The sequence below is a fragment of the Pan troglodytes genome, chromosome 20 (assembly GCF_028858775.2).
Source record: "Pan troglodytes isolate AG18354 chromosome 20, NHGRI_mPanTro3-v2.0_pri, whole genome shotgun sequence".
In the NCBI taxonomy this organism is placed as follows: Eukaryota; Metazoa; Chordata; class Mammalia; order Primates; family Hominidae; genus Pan; species Pan troglodytes.
Genome location: NC_072418.2, coordinates 13,843,653 through 13,862,999, shown reverse-complemented (window position 1 = coordinate 13,862,999; position 19,347 = coordinate 13,843,653). Strand labels below are relative to the sequence as shown.

General features: G+C 51.6%; 1 protein-coding gene across 3 annotated transcripts in view; it reads right to left on the bottom strand.

The window, feature by feature from the left end:
• Window positions 1-4,617: 4,617 nt before the first annotated feature.
• The window catches only part of LDLR (low density lipoprotein receptor), a 43,553-nt gene continuing 28,823 nt past the window's right edge, over window positions 4,618-19,347 (bottom strand). For 2 of the 3 annotated variants that reach the window (XM_024351165.3, XM_063801206.1), the window contains 6 exons: window positions 17,257-17,398; window positions 16,968-17,120; window positions 15,121-15,291; window positions 10,345-10,422; window positions 8,761-8,918; window positions 4,618-7,152 (listed from right to left, as the gene is read on the bottom strand). In XM_024351165.3, the coding sequence (XP_024206933.1) occupies window positions 7,117-7,152; window positions 8,761-8,918; window positions 10,345-10,422; window positions 15,121-15,291; window positions 16,968-17,120; window positions 17,257-17,398 (738 nt within the window). In that variant the 3' untranslated portion in view covers window positions 4,618-7,116. The remainder of the gene's footprint in view (window positions 7,153-8,760; window positions 8,919-10,344; window positions 10,423-15,120; window positions 15,292-16,967; window positions 17,121-17,256; window positions 17,399-19,347) is intronic. The other variant, XM_024351166.3, reaches the window with a different exon arrangement.

The following is a 19,347-nucleotide window of genomic DNA, read 5'->3' as shown; positions in this document are numbered from 1 at the left end:
ATTTCTCTCTGTAAAATGGGTGGCTGTCAACCCTCCCTCCCTTTGGCGACCATCGGGGCAGAACGATGGATTGTCAGGAAACTGAATGTCTGCATGTCTGTGTCACCCTCAAGGCTCTGATACAAGCTCCCAATGCAGCAGCCAAGGCCGAATACCAGAACCTTCCATCACCTCTGGCCTCTCCTCTGGGCCATGCCCCACCCGTGCTGTGCTCCCAGTCCCCACCCCTGCCTGGGGATGCACCCCGGTCCTGCCCACCCTCCCGTTTCAGTCTCAGCACCCTCGAGCCGCCACCTCCCAGGCCCTCCCGTTTTCCTGGCCATCTGAGCCCTCTTATCCTGTTTGCCACTTGGTTGAGCACCAATTTCGTCAATCAAGCAATTATCGAGCGCCTGTGTGCAGGCTCCAGGACGCTTCCTGTGTGGGCTGCTCAGTTTTCCCTCCCAGGGGCGTTTTGGAAGCGTCCCAAAACAAAAGGCGGAAGGCAGGAAGGAAGTGCCACCCCGTGGACGCGGGAAAGATGACAGGCCCTGCCTTTGTCTCTGAGCGCCTGCGCAGCCCCATCCTGCCCCACTTCCAGAGCCCCTGGGGAGGGGGAGATTAGCTTTGTCTCCATTGTCAGGTGGGGAAACTGAGGCTCTGAGGTGCCTGTCACCCAGCGAGTCAGTGGCAGAGCCAGGTTATGAACCCAGACGGCCTGGTCAGTCTGCTCTTTTTGGATTTTTGTTGTGTTTTGTTTTGTTTTTTTGAGACAGAGTTTCCCAGGCTGGAGTGCAATGGTGCAATCTCGGCTCATCGCAACCTCTTCCTTCCAGGTTCAAGCAATTCTCCTACCTCAGCCTCCCGCGTAGCTGGGATTACAGGCATGCGCCGCCACACCCAGCTAATTTTGTATTTTTAGTAGAGATGGGGTTTCTCCATGTTGGTCAGGCTGGTCTCAAACCCCCAACCTCAGGTGATCCGCCCACCTTGGCCTCCCAAAATGCTGGACTCAAGAGATCCTCCCACCTCAGCCTCCAAGTATCTGGGACTACAGGTGTGCGCCATCGCATCCGGCTGGTAATTTTAAAACTTTTGTTGTTGTTGTCTGTTTTTTTGACGCAGTGTCTCGCTCTGTCAGGCTGGAGTGCAGTGGTGCGATCTTGGCTCAGTGCAACCTCAGCCTCCCGAGTTCAAGCGATTCTCCTGCCTCAGCCTCCCAAGTAGCTGGGATTACAGGCATGCGCCACCATACCCAACTAATTTTTGTATTTTTAGTAGAGGCGGGGTTTTGCCATTTTGGCTAGGCTGGTCTTGAACTCCTGACCTCAGGTGATCCGCCTGCCTTGGCCTCCCAGAGTGCTGGGATTATAGGCATGAGCCACTGCGCCCAGAAATTTAAAAACGTTTTTTAGAGATAGGGTCTTGCTATGTTGCCCAGACTGCTCTTGAACTCCTGGGCTCAAGCAGTCCTCCTGCCTCAGCTTCCCAAGGTGCTGGGATTACAGGCATGAGCCACGTTTGTGGATCTAACCACCCCAGTGTCGTGTCACCCCTGGGCCAACCCTGTCCCTCCTTCGATCCACCCAGTAAGGCACCATTGCCTGGGCTTCATCAGCCTGTCCCTGTTGGGTTCAGCCCGTGGGAGGCACTGGTGGGAGATAGAGCCTGGAGCGGGGGACAGGCTGGGCTCTTCTCCGCCTCGCTCTGCCGGGGACCACGTCTGCAACACTTCTTTCCCTCCTATGAGTTTCTGGCTCTCACCAGCTCCCAGGCTCCAGAAACCACGTCTTCCTCTCCTGGTTTTGTGGTGGTGGCGCTTTCTGCTGTTGCTTATTTCTGGGTTACCTCACCGTCCCCCTGTTTAATCTTGAACATTTTTTATGGTGCAATCTCAGCTCACTGCAACCTCCGCCTCCCAGGTTCAAGCGATTCTCCTGCCTCAGCCTCCCAAGTAGCTGGGATTACAGTCACCTGCCAGCATGCCCGGCGAATTTTTTTGTATTTTTAGTAGACAGGGTTTCACTATGTTGGGCAGGCTGGTCTCGAACTCCTGACCTCGTGGTCAGCCCGCTTCAGCCTCCCAAAGTGTTGGGATTACAGGCGTGAGCCACCGCACCCTGCTTTTTTTTTTTTATTGAGATGGTGTCTCGCTCTGTTGCCCAGCCTGGAGTGCAATGGCGCCGTCATAGCTCGCTGCAGCCTCAAAATCTTACCCTTTTTAGTAGAGACATGGTTTCACCATGTTGGCCAGGCTAGTCTCAAACTCCTGACCTCAAGTGATCTGCCTTCCTTGGCCTCCATTTTTAGAATAGATACAAAAAATTGCTACGTTTTAGAAGAGTATTCTAGAAGAATATTAAACAGTATGGGGACAGAAAAGCAACTGGCAGGAAGGAAGTTTTCTTCAGGGCGAGTTTCTCTAACAAAGTAACATTTGGCTTGGTGCGGTGGCTCACACCTGTAATCCTAGCATTTTGGGAGGCCGAGGCGGTAGACGACTTGAGGTCAAGAGTTCGAGAATAGCCTGGCCAACATGGCAAAACCCCATCTCTACTGAAAATATAAAAATTAGCCGGGTACGCGCCTGTGATCCCAGCAACACAGGAGGCTGAGGCAGGAGAATCGCTTGAACCCGGGAGGTGGAGGTTGCAGCGAGCCAAGATTGTGCCACTGCACTCCAGCCTGGACAATAAAGCAAGACCTTGTCTCAAAAAAATAAATAAAATAAAATGATGTCAGGTCCTTAAGGACAGACAGGGAGATTTTCATTTCTTTTTTGTTTTTTTTTGAGACGGAGTCTCGCTCTGTCACCCAGGCTGGAGTGCAGTGGTGCCATCTCAGCTCACTGCAAGCTCTGCCTCCCGGGTTCATGCCATTCTCCTGCCTCAGCCTCCCAAGTAGCTGGGACTACAGGCGCCCGCCACCATGCCTGGCTAATTTTTTGTATTTTTAGTAGAGACTGGGTTTCGCCACGTTGGCCAGGATGGTCTCGATCTCCTGAGCTCATGATCCGCCTGCCTCGGCCTCCCAAAGTGCTGGGATTACAGGCATGAGCCACCATACCAAGCCTTCATTTCTTTTTTTTTTTTTTGTAGATGGAGTCTTGCTCTGTTGCCCAGGCTAGAGTGCAGTGGTGCGATCTCGGCTCACTGCAAGCTCCAACTCCCAGGTTCATGCTATTCTCCTGCCTCAGCCTCCCAAGCAGCTGGGACTACAGACGCCCACCACCACGCCTGGCTAATTTTTTGTATTTTTAGTAGAGATGGGGTTTCACTGTGTTAGCCAGGATGGTCTCGATCTCCTGACCTCATGATCCGCCCACCTCGGCCTCCCAAACTGCTAGGATTACAGGCGTGAGCCACCGCACCCGGCTTTCATTTCTTATATCCCCTGTAGTGTCCCACAAGCCTACGGCAGAGCATGGTTCGCACTTAGCACTCAACAAATATTTGTCGAGTGTATGAATGGATGAGCAGGGGACTTGACAAAATCTCCAACTCAGAGAAGCGACAGCAGAGAACACAATCACCAGCTCAGCCATCACAGCACCTGCCAGGCACTGTGGCAGCCCACGGAGATTGCATCTTGCCCAGAGTTCTGGGAGTCTTCCCCTTCTGGGTCCTTCTCCTGGGGAGTCCAATCCACAAACAGATGACAGAAGGGAGCGAGGCCAGGCGCGGTGGCTCACACCTGTAATCCCAGCATTTTGGGAGACTGAGGCGGGCAGATTACCTGAGGTCAGAAGTTCAAGACCAGCCTGACCAACATGGTGAAACCCCATCTCTACCAAAAATACAAAAATTAGCCAGGCTAGGCCAGGTGTGGTGACTCACACCTCTAATCCCAGCACTTTGGGAGGCCGAGACGGGTGGATCACAAGGTCAGGAGATCAAGACCATCCTGGCTAACAGGGTGAAACCCTGTCTCTACTAAAAATACAAAGAATTAGCCGGGCGTGGTGGCGGGTGCCTGTAGTCCCAGTTACTCAGGAGGCTGAGGCAGGAGAATGGCATGAACCCGGGAGGCGGAGCTTGCAGTAGGCAGAGATCACGCCACTGCACTCCAGCCTGGGCGACAGAGCAAGACTCCATCTAAAAAAACAAAAAAATTAGCGTTGGCCATGCGCGGTGGCTCACACCTGTAATCTCAGCACTTTGGGAGGCCGAAGCAGGTGGATCACGAGGTCAGGAGATCGAGACTATCCTGGCTAACATGGTGAAACCCCGTCTGTACTAAAAGTACAAAAAAAAATTAGCCGGGCGTGGTGGCAGGCGCCTGTGGCCCCAGCTACTCAGGAGGCTGAGACAGGAGAATGGCATTAACCTGGGAGGCGGAGCTTGCAGTGAGCCGAGATCACACCACTGCACTCCAGCCTGGGTGACAGAGCGAGACTCTGTCTCAAAAAAAAAAAAAAATTGGCCAGGCGTGGTGGCACTCACCTGTAATCCTAGCTACTAGGGAGGCTGAGGCAGGAGAATTGCTTGAACCTGGGAGGCGGAGCTTGCAGTAAGCCGAGATCATGCCACTGCACTCCAGCCAGGGGTGACAGAGCCAGGCTCCATCTCAGGAAAAAAAAAAAGAAAACAAAAAGAAGCGAGCGAACAGAAGAACGTGCATCGAGTTTAGACAAATTGGTTCATTTAAGAAATTTAATTGATCACAGTAAGACATTCAGGCTACAAAAACCTTCTATACAGTGGTTTAAAAAGTCACACCCATCTCCCAGAAGCCACTCATACATACAACGGGGACATCATTCTCCCAAAAAGCGTTGCACACAGTCCAGTTCGTGCAAATAATCTTTGTACATAAAGAAGAGGCATTTCAGAGGCAATAACCCCCTACACAGGGCCCCGAGAATAGTCACTGAACAAATACAGCAACCAGGGTTTGCAAAAATAAATAGATTTTATATATATGTGTATATATATATAAGTGATAACAGTTTCAACCAATATACAAAGTGCAAACATAACAAAAAATCCCCACTATCTGTACAGGGACGCATTTACGTGCTCCGAAACCAGAAAGGCTTATCACGGTTCCCTGCACTGGGGGGGACACAGTGTTTTGTCCCTGGGGACAATCGCCAATCCCTTGTGACATCTTCACGCGGGAGTCTGACGGAGGCTGTCACTGTCTCTCCGGACATCAGTGCAACAGTAACACGGCAATTTCAGAAAGAACCTGAAGTCCCGTCAAACGATCCAGACTGGAGGATTTATTTATTTTTTTATAGTTGTATTTCTGAAATAGGGTCTTCATCTGTTGCCCAGGCTGGAGTGCAGTGGCTCGATCATGGCTCACTGCAACCTCCACCTCCTGGGCTCAGGCGATCCTCCTGCCTCAGCCTCCCAAGTAGCTGGGATCACAGGCACGTGCCACCGTACCCAGCTGATTTTTAACTTTTTGATTTTTGTAGAGATGGGATCTCACTTTGTTGCTCAGGCCTGGTCTCCAACTCCTGAACTCAAGTGATCCAGCTCAGCCTCCCAAAGTGCTGGGATTATAGGCGTGAGGCACCTGTGTCTGGCCAAATTCATTTTTTAAGAGATGGGGTCTTACTATATTGCCCAGGCTGGAAAGCAGTGGCATAATCATAGCTCACGACAGCCTCAAATGCCTGAGCTCAAACTATCCTCCCACCTCAGCCTCGCCATGCCTGGCCAGAGGCCATGGGCTGCTGATGCACCATGCATGGTTTGTTTTTTTTTTTTTTTTTTTTTTTTTTTTGAGACGAGTTTCGCTCTTGTCACCCAGGCTGGAGCTCAATAGCATGATCTCAGCTCACTGCAACCTCTGCCTCCTGGGTTCAAGCGATTCTCCTGCCTCAGCCTCCCGAGTAGCTGGGATTACAGGCGCATGCCACCACACTCGGCTAACTTTTGTATTTTTAGTAAAGACAGAGTTTCACCATGTTGGCCAGGCTGGTCTCAAACTCCTGACCTCAGGTGATCCGCCCGCCTCGGCCTCCCAAAGTGCTGGGATTACAGGCGTGAGCCACCGCGCCCGGCCTCACCGTGCATGTTTTAAACGCATACCCATCAACGACAAGATCGGGGAAGTGAATGGCTTGGAGGCATTTGCATAGAAGTGGAAGCACTAGGTGGGCGGACATAAAGACGACAATGGCAGTTCTCGATATTCACGATCACGGCTTTGAAGTCCCGGTCAACCTGCCCCTCTCTGTCCCTGGCATTCATTGACACGGGCTTTCCCTGGCCTGGGATCCCATCCCAACACACACGACAGAAAACAGTGCAAAATAATAACACAAATGCCAAATGTACACAGTGTACAACTCTGAACTGAGAAAGTGCAAGGAGACCACGGGAATGGAAGTGGGTAGGGGTCGGGAGGACGGGCACCAGGCTGGCGTCCTGACAGCCACACCTGGGTGCAGGCCACGTGTCCTCACGGCCAAGGTAACCGGGTGTCTCAGGCACTTAATAAATATTAAGGGTGACCGGTGACTCAGGCTCTGCCTCTGGGAAGTGGCATCATTTGGTGAATGAGTTTGGTCTCGGTGCCACCACGGATTCAGCCAGATCATTTCCGACGTCATGAATCCCTTTCCTGGCTTAAGGAAGGTACAAACCCACCTCGAAAGACACTGGGTGGGTCATGATTCGGGGGTGACAGGGCAAAGGCTAACCTGGCTGTCTAGCAAGGCTTGCATAGAAGAGGTAAACACGTTGACTCCTGAGTTTAGGGGTTCGGCTTAGAGATTGGTGGATGAGGCAGGGCCGGGGGGTCCCGTTGGTGCCATCTGCTGTTGTGTGTTGAAAGCCACTTGCTTCTCTGGGCCTGACATCCCCTGCCCTTTCATCTTCCATGTTTGAGGATTGTGTCACGGTGGAGAGAAACTCAAAACTTCCTGGAGAGAAATGGAGGTGTCATCCTGGTCCCCCCGGGCCTGTTTCTCTTCTCCTTCACAAGGAAAGGAAGAAACCAAAATCCCAACCCAAGCCATTGCATGGGCGCTGTCCGAAGCCTGTTCTGCCTCCCAGATGAATAAATATATAAAACAAAGCTCTGGCAGGCAATGCTTTGGTCTTCTCTGTCTTTGAATAAAACAAGGCCGGCGAGGTCTCAGGAAGGGTTCTGGGCAGGGACGGGACTCCAGGCAGATGTTCACGCCACATCATCCTCCAGACTGACCATCTGTCTCTGCCAACAAATGGTAAACAGCGGAAACTATCAGTCCAGCATTCAGGAAACACGGCTGGAGGCCACCTACTTCTCACCTCCTGGGCCTGGCAGCCTCCCCCAGCCTGATCCCCAAGCATGTTCCCCCAGGAGCCGCCAGAGGGAGACGGTGAGTACCTGATTCAGTCACTTCCCACCGCTCTCAGGGCAAAAGCCAAAGTCCTCCCCAGTGGCCCACAAGGCTCTGCACAACCTGCCTGGTAGCCTCCTGCCTTTTTACCCCTCTCTCTGTTTGCTCCAGCTACAACGGCCTCAAACCCAACAGGCACGGTCCAGCCTCAGGGCCTTCGCACAGGCTGTTCTCCTGGTTCAGAGAAGCCTACCTACCCTAAACCCCTTGTCTAAAGATCAAGGCGGGCGCAGTGGCTCACGCCTGCAATCCCAGCATGTGGGGAGGCCAAGGCGGGTGGATCACTTGAGGTCAGGAGTTCGAGACCAGTCTGGGCAACATGGCGAAACCTCGTCTCTACTAAAAATACAAAAATTACCTGGGCATAGTGTTATAATCCCAGCTACTCAGGAGGCTGAGGCTGAGGCATAAGAATTGCTTGAACCCAGAAGGCAGAAGTTGCAGTGAGCCAAGATCACAGCACTGCACTCCAACCTGGGTGACAGAGAGAGACTCTGTCTCAAAATAAAAAATGAAAGCAAAAAAATAAAACACCTCCTCTCCCTTCCTCCCTCCTGGCCCTCTGGAAACCCTTCTTTGAATGTTTTTTTTCTTTTTTAAGAGACAAGGGCTTGCTCTGTCACCCAGGCTGGAGTGCAGTGGCTCAATCACAACTCACTGCAGTCTCGATCTCCTACCTTAGCCTCAAGCAATCCTCCTGCCTTAGGCTCCCTAGTAGCTGGAACTAGGCGCGCATCACCACACTGGGCTAAATTTTTATTTTTTGCAGAGATGGGGTCTTGCTGTGCTGCCCGGGTTGGTCTTGAACTCTGAGCTCAGGTGATTCTCCTGCCTCAACCTCCCCAAGTTCTGGGATCACATGTGTGAACCACCATGCCGGGCCTCTGAACTCCTTTTTTTTTTTTGAGATGGAGTTTTGCTCTTGCCTCCCGGGCTGGAATGCAGTGGCGCGATCTCGGCTCACTGCAACCTCTGCCTCCTAGGTTCAAGCGATTTTTCTACCTCGGCCTCCCGAGTAGCTGGGATTACAGGCGCCTGCTACCACGCCCGGCTAATTTTTTGTATTTTTAATAGAGACGGGGTTTTGTCATGATGGCCAAGCTGGTCTCAAACTCCTGACTTCAGGTGATCCGCCAGCCTCGGCCTCCCAAAGTCCTGGGATTACAGGCATGAGCCACCGTGCCCGGCCTCTGAACTCCTTTTGACTTTCTTTGCCCCGTCACCATCTGATGGAGCTCTCTATTTGCTTATCCAACATTCCTCTACACCACCAAGGCCATTGTCCGCTGACATTCTGAATGAGCGCACAGAAGCATTCACCTAATGCTGTCCTCGATCTGGAGGGCTGGGGAAGCCTCGGCCTGGTCCCTTGAGGATCATATGCCTCCAGCTGGGAAGGGGCCGCCATGGGCTCTGGCCTTCTAGAGAGGGTCACTCACCGAGGGGTAGCTGTAGCCGTCCTGGTTGCGGCAAATGTGGACCTCATCCTCTGTGGTCTTCTGATAGACGGGGTTGTCAAAGTTGATGCTGTTGATGTTCTTAAGCCGCCAGTTCTTCCACAGGAGGAAGGCCCCCAGGCAGAGGAAGACGAGGAGCACTGTAGGGAGAGGCACGCTCTGTCACACAGCTGCCCCCGAGACCAGAGACCCAGCTCCGTGGCTGGAGTGAAAATACGGGCAACGTACCATAACCTGGACTCCTGGTCTTTTATGTTTGTTTAGAGATCGCCTTGCGGCCTGGGCCCGGTGGCTCATGCCTGTAATCCCAGCACTTTGGGAGGCTGAGGCGGGCGGATCATGAGGTCAAGAGATCGAGACCAGCCTGGCCAACATGATGAAACCCAGTCAGTCTCTACTAAAAATACAAAAATTAGCTGGGCATGGTGGCGGGCGCCTGTAGTCCCAGCTACTCAGGAGGCTGAGGCAGGAGAATTGCTTGAACCCGGGAGGCAGAGGTTGCAGTGAGCTGAGGTTGAGCCACTGTACTCCAGGCTGGGCGACAGAGCGAGACTCCATCTCAAAACAAACAAACAGAAAAGAGGCAAATCCATGCATAAGAATTTTTTTCTTTCTTTCTTTTTTTTTTTGAGACGGGGTCTTGCTGTGTCACCAGGCTGGAGTGCAGTGACATGATCTCAGTTCACTGCAACCTCGACCTCCCAGGTTCAAACGATCCTCCTGCCTCAGGCCCTCAAGTAGCTGGTACCACAGGCACGTGCCACCTGCCCAGCTAATTTTTGTACCTTTTCTAGACACAGGGTTTCGCCATGTTGCCCAGGTTGGTCTCGAACTCCTGAGCCCAAGCAATCCACCCACCTCAGCCTCCCAAAGTGCTGCGATTACAGGCATAAGCCACCGCACCCAGCCTCATAAGTATAAGAAATATCTAACCTGAAGCCCACTGGGTGAGCCACGCCCCAGAAGTAGCTGACTTCTAGATTTCTGTCCAGGATTAGCCACACACAGGGCTGTGACTTTTTAAGAAATAGGAAGTGGGGTACAGTGGCTTGCACCAGCTACTCAGGAGGCTGAGGTGGGAGGATCGCTTGAGCCCAGACATTGAGGCTGCAGCGAGGCATGATGGTGCCACTGCACTCCAGCCTGGGTGACAGAGCAAGACTCCGTCTCTCAAAAAAATTAAATTTCTTTTTTCTTAAAATTTAAGAAAAAAAGAAAAAAGAGATGTGATGGTAACCGAGTTAGGATGAGCATGGGTGAGGCAGGGAGAGCGCGCCTCTCCACACAGCCCCCTGCAAGGGAACCAGTTCCCCAGAAGGCACTCAAATCTCGGCGAGGCTATTCCACAGCACATGACCCAGCTCCACATCCTGCATCTGACCCCTTAGCTGTCTGATCTTGTCACTGGCAGCCCCAAGCCGGGAGAGGCCGTGGGGGTGATAAAGGACACCAGTGGGGCTGTTCCCCGTCCAGGAGAAAAGGTGAACAGGCCCAACCAGCCAGGCACGAGGTCACATTGCAGGAGGCTGTGACCTGGGGGACGCTGGGGGACCGGCCCGCGCTTACCGATGGGGAGAATGATGGACAGAGCCCTCACGCTACTGGGCTTCTTCTCATTTCCTCTGCCAGCAACGTCGCCCAGAGCTGCAGGAGAGAAGCAAGAGTGAGGCCCAGGTCTAAAGGAAGGCCACCAAGAAATGGAGCAGGCAGAGGACGGTGGTCACGGCAGGAAAGCGCCCGGCACATCTCCCTGGACACTTGGAGAACTTCCCAAGTCTGCGAGAGGCCACACGGGCTTATTTGTGAGTTATCGAGGTTGTGGGACTCAATTCCGGTTTAAGAAGGTTCTTTTTGGGGGGGATAGAAACAGAGGTCTGGCTATGTTGCCCAGGCTTGTCTTGAACTCCTGGCCCCAAGAGATCCTCCTGCCTCAGCCTTCCAAAGTGCGGGGATTACAGAAATGAGCCACCGAGCCCAGCCTAAGAAGGTTCTTGAGCCTCACATTGATGAGTCTTTAGGGGAGGGCTGCAGAGGCTTTTATTCTAGGTGGTTCACAAGGTCGCAGGTGAAATTCTTGTCAACCTACTTCTGCATTTTATTAAAATGAGCATATTTTGGTCTGGGCGCGGTGGCTCACACCTGTAATCCCAACACTTTGGGAGGCTAAGGCGGGCAGATCACCTAAGGTCAGGAGTTCGAGACCAGCAGGATCAACATAGTGAAACCCTGTCTCTACTAAAAATACAAAATTAGCTGGCCGTGGTGGCATGCACCTGTAATCCCAGCTACTTGGGAGGCTGAGGGAGGAGAATCACTTGAACCCGGGAAATGGAGTTGCAGTGAGTCAAGATCGCGCCATTGTACTCCAGCCTGGGCAACAGAGTGAGACTCCCTCTCAAAAAAAAAAAAAAAAGGCCAGGCCCAGTGGCTCAAACCTGTAATCCCAGCACTTTGGGAGGCTGAGGTGGGCAGGTTGCCTGAGGTGGGCAGGTTGCCTGAGGTCAGGAGTTCAAGACCAGCCTGGCCAACACGGTGAAACCCTGTCTCTACTAAAAATACAAAAATTAGCCAGGCGTGGCGGTGGGCACCTGTAATCCCAGCTACTCAGGAGGCTGAGGCAGGAGAATCGCCTGAACCCGGGAAGCAGAGGTTGCGGGGAGCTGAGATCGCACCACTGCACTCTAGCTGGGGCAACAGAGCAAGACTTCGTCTCAAAAAAAAAAAAAAAAAAAGAAAAGAAAAGAAAAGAAAAAGAGGGTATTTTGAAGGGGACAGGGGAGCCACCTTCGGACCCCACAATGCCCAGCATGCTCAGTCCTGAGGTTGAATGGCACAGAAGCTGATTGTCCTGCATCAACTGTCCCAGGCATTATGGGATGGGGTTAACCTTGGTACAGAACCATACAAGTGGACCTGGGCCATTCAACATAAGGGCCCTGGGCAAGGCAACATTTCAAGTCCACTAGAGCCAGGCACGGTGGCTCATGCCTGTAATCTCAGCACATTAGTAGACCAAGGCAGGAGGATCACTTGAGGCCAGGAATTTGAGAGCAGTCTAGGCAATATAGCCAGATCCCCCTCGTCTCTACATAAATGAATGAATGAATGAATGGCTTCTTTGCCAAATTTGAGGAGTCCTGGATGGGCCGGTCTGTGAAGCGATTAATTCTAGCAGTGCCCCACCTCCCCCAAGCAAGAAGGTTTCTCAGCCTCTCCCAGGCAGTTTCCATTTTATCCTGCTTGTAACTGAACAAAGGTTTCAGCTACTCTGGAAAAAAAAAAAAAAAAAAAAAAAAAAAAAGAATGGTCTGAAATTTGCCGATGTGCCATTTTTTTGTTTGTTTGTTTGCTAAAAGTCTAGGAGCACCATTTCCCAGCAGCTCAAAGCAGTTTGGGCGCCCTCTGGTGGACAAATGAATGACATCCTGACCCACGCCTGGGTCTCATCACATCCAGGGAGGACAGCGAGGCCAGGTCAGACACTCACCACCCCAGCCCCCAAACTAAAGGGGGAGCCAAAAAGCTTAGGAATCTGATAATAATTCCTTTTCTTTGCGGAGGGGAATGGAGTTTCACTCTTGTCCTCCAGGCTGGAGTGCAATGGCGCAATCTCAGCTCACTGCAACCTCCGCCTCCTGGATTCAAGCGATTCTCGTGCTTCAGCCTCCTGAGTAGCTGGGATTACAGGCACCCGCCACCACGCCTGGCTAATTTTTGTATTTTTAGTAGAGACGGGGTTTCACCATGTTGGCCAGGCTGGTCTCAAACTCCTGACCTCAGGTGATCCACCCACCTCAGCCTCCCAAAGTGCTGGGATTACAGGTGTGAGCCACTGTGCCCTGCCCAGGAATCCAATAATATTCTAATGCATTATTTTTATTTTTAGAGATGGGGGTCTCGCTATGTTGCCCAGGCTGGACTTCAACTCTTGGGCTCAAGCAAGTCTCCCGCCTCAGCCTCTAGGAGTAGCTAGGACTGCAGGCGTGCACCTCCACACCAGCCTTTAATATGTTATTTTTTAAAATTTAAATTAATGAAAAACCACCCAATGAACAAAATATCAAAATTTTCAAGGATAGGCTGTGATCTTACACCTGCAAGATTCGGCCTCACTGGTCCACTGGCTCCAATAAAACTTTATTTACAAAAGTAAGTGGCCAGGCCTTGGCTGTAGTGTGATGATTTGAAAAAAAAAAAAACAAAACAATTTTTTGGAGACAGAGTTTTGCTCTGTCACTCAGGCTGGAGTCCAGTGGCATGATCTTGGCTCACTGCAACTTCTGCCTCCCAGGTTCAAGCAATTCTCCACCCTCAGCATCCCAAGTAGCTGGGATTACAGGCACCCACCACTATGCCCAGGTAATTTTTGTATTTTTTTAGTAGACAGGGGGTTTCACCATGTTGGCCAGGCTAGTCTCGAACTCCTGACCTCAAGTGATCTGCCCACCTTTGCCTCCCAAGGTGTTGCAAATACAGGCATGAGCCACCAGGCCTGGCCAAAAAATTTTTTAAATTGCATTAATCTCAGCACTTTGGGAGGCCAAGGTGGGCAGATCGCTTGAGCCCTGGAGTTAGAGACAAGTCTGGGCCACAAGGTGAAACCCTGTCTCTACAAAAAAATTCAAAAATTAGCTGGGTGTGGTGGCTCATTCCTATAGTCCCAGCTACCTGGGAGACTGAAGCAGGAAGATCACCTGAGCCCAGGGAGGTTGAGGCTGCAGTGAGCCATGACGGCACTCTATCACTCCAGTCTGGGGTACACAGTGAGACCATGTCCCAAAAAAATAAAAATAAAAAAGTTTTGGCTGGGCACGGTGGCTCACGCCTGCAATCCCCAGCACTTTGGGAGGCCGCCGATCCTCGGGCAGATCACGAGGTCAGGAGTTCCAGACCAGCCTGCCCAACATAGTGAAACCCCATCTCTACTAAAAATACAAAAATATTAGCTGGGTATGGTGGTGGGTGCCTGTAATCCCAGCTACTCGGGAGGCTGAAGCAGGAGAATCACTTGGACCTGGGAGGCGGAGGTTGCAGTGAGCCAAGATGGCGACACTGCACTCCAGCCCGGGTGACAGTGAGAGACTCTGTTTCAAAGAAAAAAAAAATTTTTTTAATATATTGCATTGCCATGTTGAATAGTTGGGTTTTAAAAGAAAAAAAATTAGTTTATTTATTATTTATTTTGTAGTAGAGATAGGGTCTTGCTATGTTGCCCAGGCTGGACTTGAACTCCTGGGCTCAAGCCATTCTCCCACCTTGGCCTCCCAAAGTGCTGAGATTACAGGTGTGAGCCACCAAAGAATAAACTGTAGGCCAGGCGCGGTGGCTCACATCTATAATCCCAGCACTTTGGCAGGGCCAAGGCAGGCAGATGACTTGAGGTCAGAAGATTGAGACCAGCCTGGCCAACACTGTGAAACCCCATCTCTACTAAAAATGCAAGAATTAGTCAGGCATGGTGGCGGGTGCCTGTAATCCCAGCTACTCTACATGGGAGGCTGAGGCAGAAGAATCACTTGAACCTGGGAAGCGGAGGTTACAGTGAGCCCAGACTGCGTCACTGCAGTACAGCATGGGTGAGAGCGAGACTCTGTCTCAAAAAAAAAGGCCAGGCGTGGTGGCTCACACCTGTAATCCCAGCACTTTGGGAGGCTCAGGCGGGTGGCTCACCTGAGGTTGGGAGTTCACGACCAGCCCGACCAACAGAGAAGCCCCTTCTGTACTAAAAATACAAAATTAGCCGAGCGTGGTGGCACATGCCTGTAATCCCAGCTACTTGGGAGGCTGAGGCAGGAGAATCGCTTGAACCCAGGACCCAGAGGTTGTGGTGAGCCTAGATAGTGCCACTGCACTCCAGCCTGGGCAACAAGAGCAAAACTCCGTCTCAAAAAAAAAAAAATTGTAAAATTGTGTTAAAACGTTACTGGATTCCTTAGCCTTTTGGAGCCTCTGTGAAAAGCTGAGTACTGAGGAATCCCTCCCTCTCCTTGCCTTAGTCCTGGCCTTTTTGGGCAGATGCCTGAAGCTGAGGCAACGAATGTGCCTTGATAAAATTTTGGGACCCAGACGGTGCGTGGCTGACTTTGGGAACCAGGAGCCTCAAGGACCTGGCCCCTCATATGATTTGGCCCATTTAATCCTTGCAAAGAGGGCAAGAACTGTTATTAGACCCACTTTACAGATAGGGAAACTGAGGGCCCAGAGACACACGGCCCAAGTGAGAGAAGGTCAGCAAGGGAGTGAGGACGACACCTGGACTCCATCTCGTGACCAAAATGTTCGTGGCCACTGAAGGGACCCGTCTCTGGGTGAAGAGGGGCCTAGGGAGGGCCCAGTCTTTACCTTGGTGAGATGTTGTCACTATCTCCACCGTGGTGAGCCCAGGGGTGGCCCCAGGCAGCCGGGAGGTGTTGGGAACAGGCCGGGTGGTTGTGTGCTGTGTCCTTACGGCTGTGGAGCTGACCTTTAGCCTGACGGTGGATGTCTCCTGGGTGGCCACTGCAGCCTCAGCCTCTGAAAGAATAAATAAACGTCTTCTGAGTGCCACGTGCCTGCAGGCCCTTCTCATAGGTGTGTGCCTAATGACGAAAGTCTCACATGACCTTGGGAGGCCAAGGCAGGAGGGTTTCTTGAGTGAGTCCAGGAGTTTAAGACTAGCCTGGTCAACATGGCAAAATCCCATCTCTATATACAAAAAAAAAAAAAAAATTATCCAGGTGTGGTGGTGCACGCCTGTACTCCCAGCTACTCAGGAGGCTGAGTGGGGAGGATCGCTTGAGCCCAGGAGGTAGAGGCTGCAGCAAGTTATGATCCCATCACTGGGATGACAGACAGACAGGATGGCCTGGATGACAGAGTAAGACCCTGTCTCAAAAAAAAGAAACCCAAAAATAATTATGAATAAAATTTTTAAAAAGTCCAAAATCAGGCCAGGCACAGTGGCTTAGGCCGGGTGAGGTGGCTCAGGCCGGGCGAGGTGGCTCACACCGGGAGAGGTGGCTCATACCTTTAATCCCAGCACTTTGGGAGGCCGAGGCAGGTGAATCGCCTGAGGTTAGGAGTTCAAGACCAGCCTGGCTAACATGGTGAAACCCCGTCTCTACTAAAAATACAAAAAAATTAGCCGAGTTTGGTGGTGGGCCCCTGTAGTCTCAGCTACTTGGGAGGCTGAGGCTGGAGAATGGTGTGAGCCTGGGATGTGGAGCTTGCAGTGAACTGAGATCATGGCACTGCACTCCAGCCTGGGCGACAGAGCAAGACTCCGTCTCAAAAAAAAAAAAAAAAAAAAGAGTACTGAAAATAAACACTATGAATATCTACTTTGTGATCATATTGTTTCTTTTTCCTTTTTCTTTTTTTGTTTTTTTCAGACAGGGTTTCACTTTGTCCCCCAGGCTGGAGTGAAGTGGTGTGATTATAGCTCTCTGTAGCCTTGACCTCCTGGGCTCAAGCAATCCTCACACCTCAGCCTCCCGAGTAGCTGGGACCACAGGTGTGAGCCACCACGTCTGGGTCATATTGCTATTTGTTGTTGTTCAAAAGGGAGATTCAATTCACTTGAGGGAGGTGCTGGCCTCAACTGAGACTTTCTCAGAGGATGAGAAAAGTCAACAAAGGGGGATGGGCGCAGTGGCTCATGCCTGTAATCGTAGCACTTCGGGAGGCAGAGGTGGGAGGATCACCTGAGGTCAGGAGTTCAAGACCAGCCTGGCCACCATGGAGAAACCCTGTCTGTACTAAAAATACAAAACTTAGCCAGGCATGGTGGCGCATGCTTGTAATCCCAGCTACTTGGGAGGCTGAGGCAAGAGAATTGCTTGAACCCAGTGGGAGAGGTAGCAGTGAGCCAAGATGGCACCACCGCATTCCAGCCTGGGTGACAGCAAATCTCAAAAGAAAAAAATAAAGAAAAAGAAAAGTCAACAAAGGGGACCATTTCCTCCCTCAGGGCTCCTGTCAGAAATCAGATCACCTCTTCAGGGGGCCGGGAAAGAGGAAACCAGGCATCAAAGGGGAACTGGGTAAATGTCAAGCCCAGTGCTGATGTGTCCATCCAAGAAAAGTATGGTTATCCCGACTCATGAGTCCTTACAACGACCTTGAGGTACCCATTTGACAGATGAGCAGAGAGAGGCTCAGGAGGGGGCAGTTGGAGGACACAGGACGCAGAAACAAGGTGTGTGCCGCACCTGTGAGGCAGCTTCTCATGTCCCTGGCCAGCAGCATGCCGTCCGGGCAGGCGCAGGTAAACTTGGGCGAGTGGGGGTTGATCTGCGGGGCAGGGAGGCACAGATACTGGCAGCCGCCGTTGCTCAGGGTGGTCCTCTCACACCAGTTCACTCCTGGGGCAGAAGAAGCGGAGTCAGGGCAGGAATGAGATCATCAGCTATACCAGAAGATTCCAGAAATTTCCAGAACATTCCAGAGTTTCCACAAGGAGGTTTCAAGGTTGGGGGGGTGGGGCTGACCCACCCTTACCTCTTGGCTGGGTGAGGTTGTGGAAGAGGACCATATCCTCTGGGGACAGTAGGTTTTCAGCCAACAAGTTGACATCGGAACCTGTGAGGCGGTTGGCACTGAAAATGGCTTCGTTGATGATATCTGTCCAAAATACTTTGTCCTAAACAGGCAGCAAGGAAGATGACAAATCCCGTTAAACACTGGGATGAGACACAGGCCACCCTCTCTCCACAACTAGTTTTTTTGTCTGTCTGTTTGTTTGTTTGTTTGTTTGTTTGTTTCAGACAGAGTTTCACTCTTGTTGCCCAGGCTGGAGTACAGTGGCCCAATCTTGGCTCACTGCAACGTCCACCTCCTGGGTTCAAACGATTCTCTTGCTTCAGCCTCCCGAGTAGCTGGGATTACAGGCGTGTGCCAACATACCTGACTAATTTTTTGTATTTTTAGTAGAGACGGGCTTTCACCATGTTGGCCAGGCTGGATTCAAACTCCTGACCTCAGGCCATCCACCTACCTCGGTCTCCCAAAGTGCTGGGATTACAGGCGTGAGCCACCGTGCCTGACCCACAGCTAATTTTTTTTTTGGTTTTTTTTTTTAGACGAAGTCTCACTCTGTCGTCCAGGCTGGAGTGCAGTGGCACGATCTCGGCTCACTGCAATCTTAGCCTCCCAGGTTCAAGCGATTCTCCTGCTTCAGCCTCTCAAGTAGCTGGGACTACAGGCATGTGCCACCACGCCTGGCTAATTTTTGTATTTTTAGTAGAGATGGGGTTTCACCATGTTGGCCTGGCTGGTCTCGAACTGCTGACCTCATGATCCACCTCCCTCTGACCTCCCAAAGTGCTGGGATTACAGGCATGAACCACCACACCTGGCCCACAACTAGTTTTTAATTGTGGTGAAATACACATAACATAAAATGTACCATCTCGACTATTTGTGAGTGCACAGTTCGGTGGCCTTAAGCAGATTCACGCTGTTGTGGAAGTATCACCATCACCACCATCCATTTCCAGAACTTTTTTTTTTGTTGTTTTTTGAGACAGAGTCCCACTCTGTCGCCCAGGCTGGAGTGCAGTGGCATGATCTTGGCTCACTGCAGCCTCCAACTCCTGGGGTCAGGCAATTCTCATGCCTTGGTCTCGAGAACCCAGGATTACAGGTGCCTGCCACCACACCTGGCTACTTTTTGTATTTTTTTGTTTTGTTTTGTTTTTTTTGAGACAGAGTCTCAACTCTGTCACCCAGGCTGGAGTGCAGTGGCGCGATCTCGGCTCACTGCAAGCTCCACCTCCCGGGTTCACGCCATTCTCCCGCCTCAGCCTCCCAAGTAGCTGGGACTACAGGTGCCTGCCACCACGCCCGGCTAATTTTGTTTTTGTATTTTTAGTAGAGACGGGGTTTCACCATGTTAGCCAGGATGGTCTCGATCTCCTGACCTCATGATCCGCCCGCCTCGGCCTCCCAAAGTGCTGGGATTACAGGCGTGAACCACCGCGCCTGGCCTACTTTTTGTATTTTTTGTAGAGACAGAGTTTCGTCATGTTGGCCAGGCTGGTCTCGGTCTCACACTCCTGGACTCAAGCGATCCTCCTGCCTCAGCCTCCCAAAGTTCTGGGATTATAGGCATAAACTGCCATACCCAGTTTAAATCTCTTTTCTTTATAAACTACCCGGCCTCAGCTATTCCTTTACTGCAATGCAAATGGACGAACACACTTGGGGGGACTCCACTTTTGGCTGTTGGTAATCATGCCAGGAACGTGGGGTTATAAAATAGCGCCATTTCCTTAGAGCAGGGTTTCCCCACGATGGCTCTATCTAGGGCCTGCTACTTCCCTGTTCTGGGTGTTCAGCAGCGTCACCAGCCTCTACCCACTAAATGCCAACAGTCTTCCCCATTGACTTGTGACAACCAAAAAATCTCTAGAAATTGCCAAATGTCCCGAGAGCCAAGATCACATGTGACAGAGGATCACTGCCTTTCACGACTCTCAATAAAAAGAATACAAACCGCCGGGCACGGTGGCTCACGCCTGTAATCCCAGCACTTTGGGAGGCAGAGGTGGGCGAATGACCTGAGGTCAGGAGTTCGAGACCAGCCTGGCC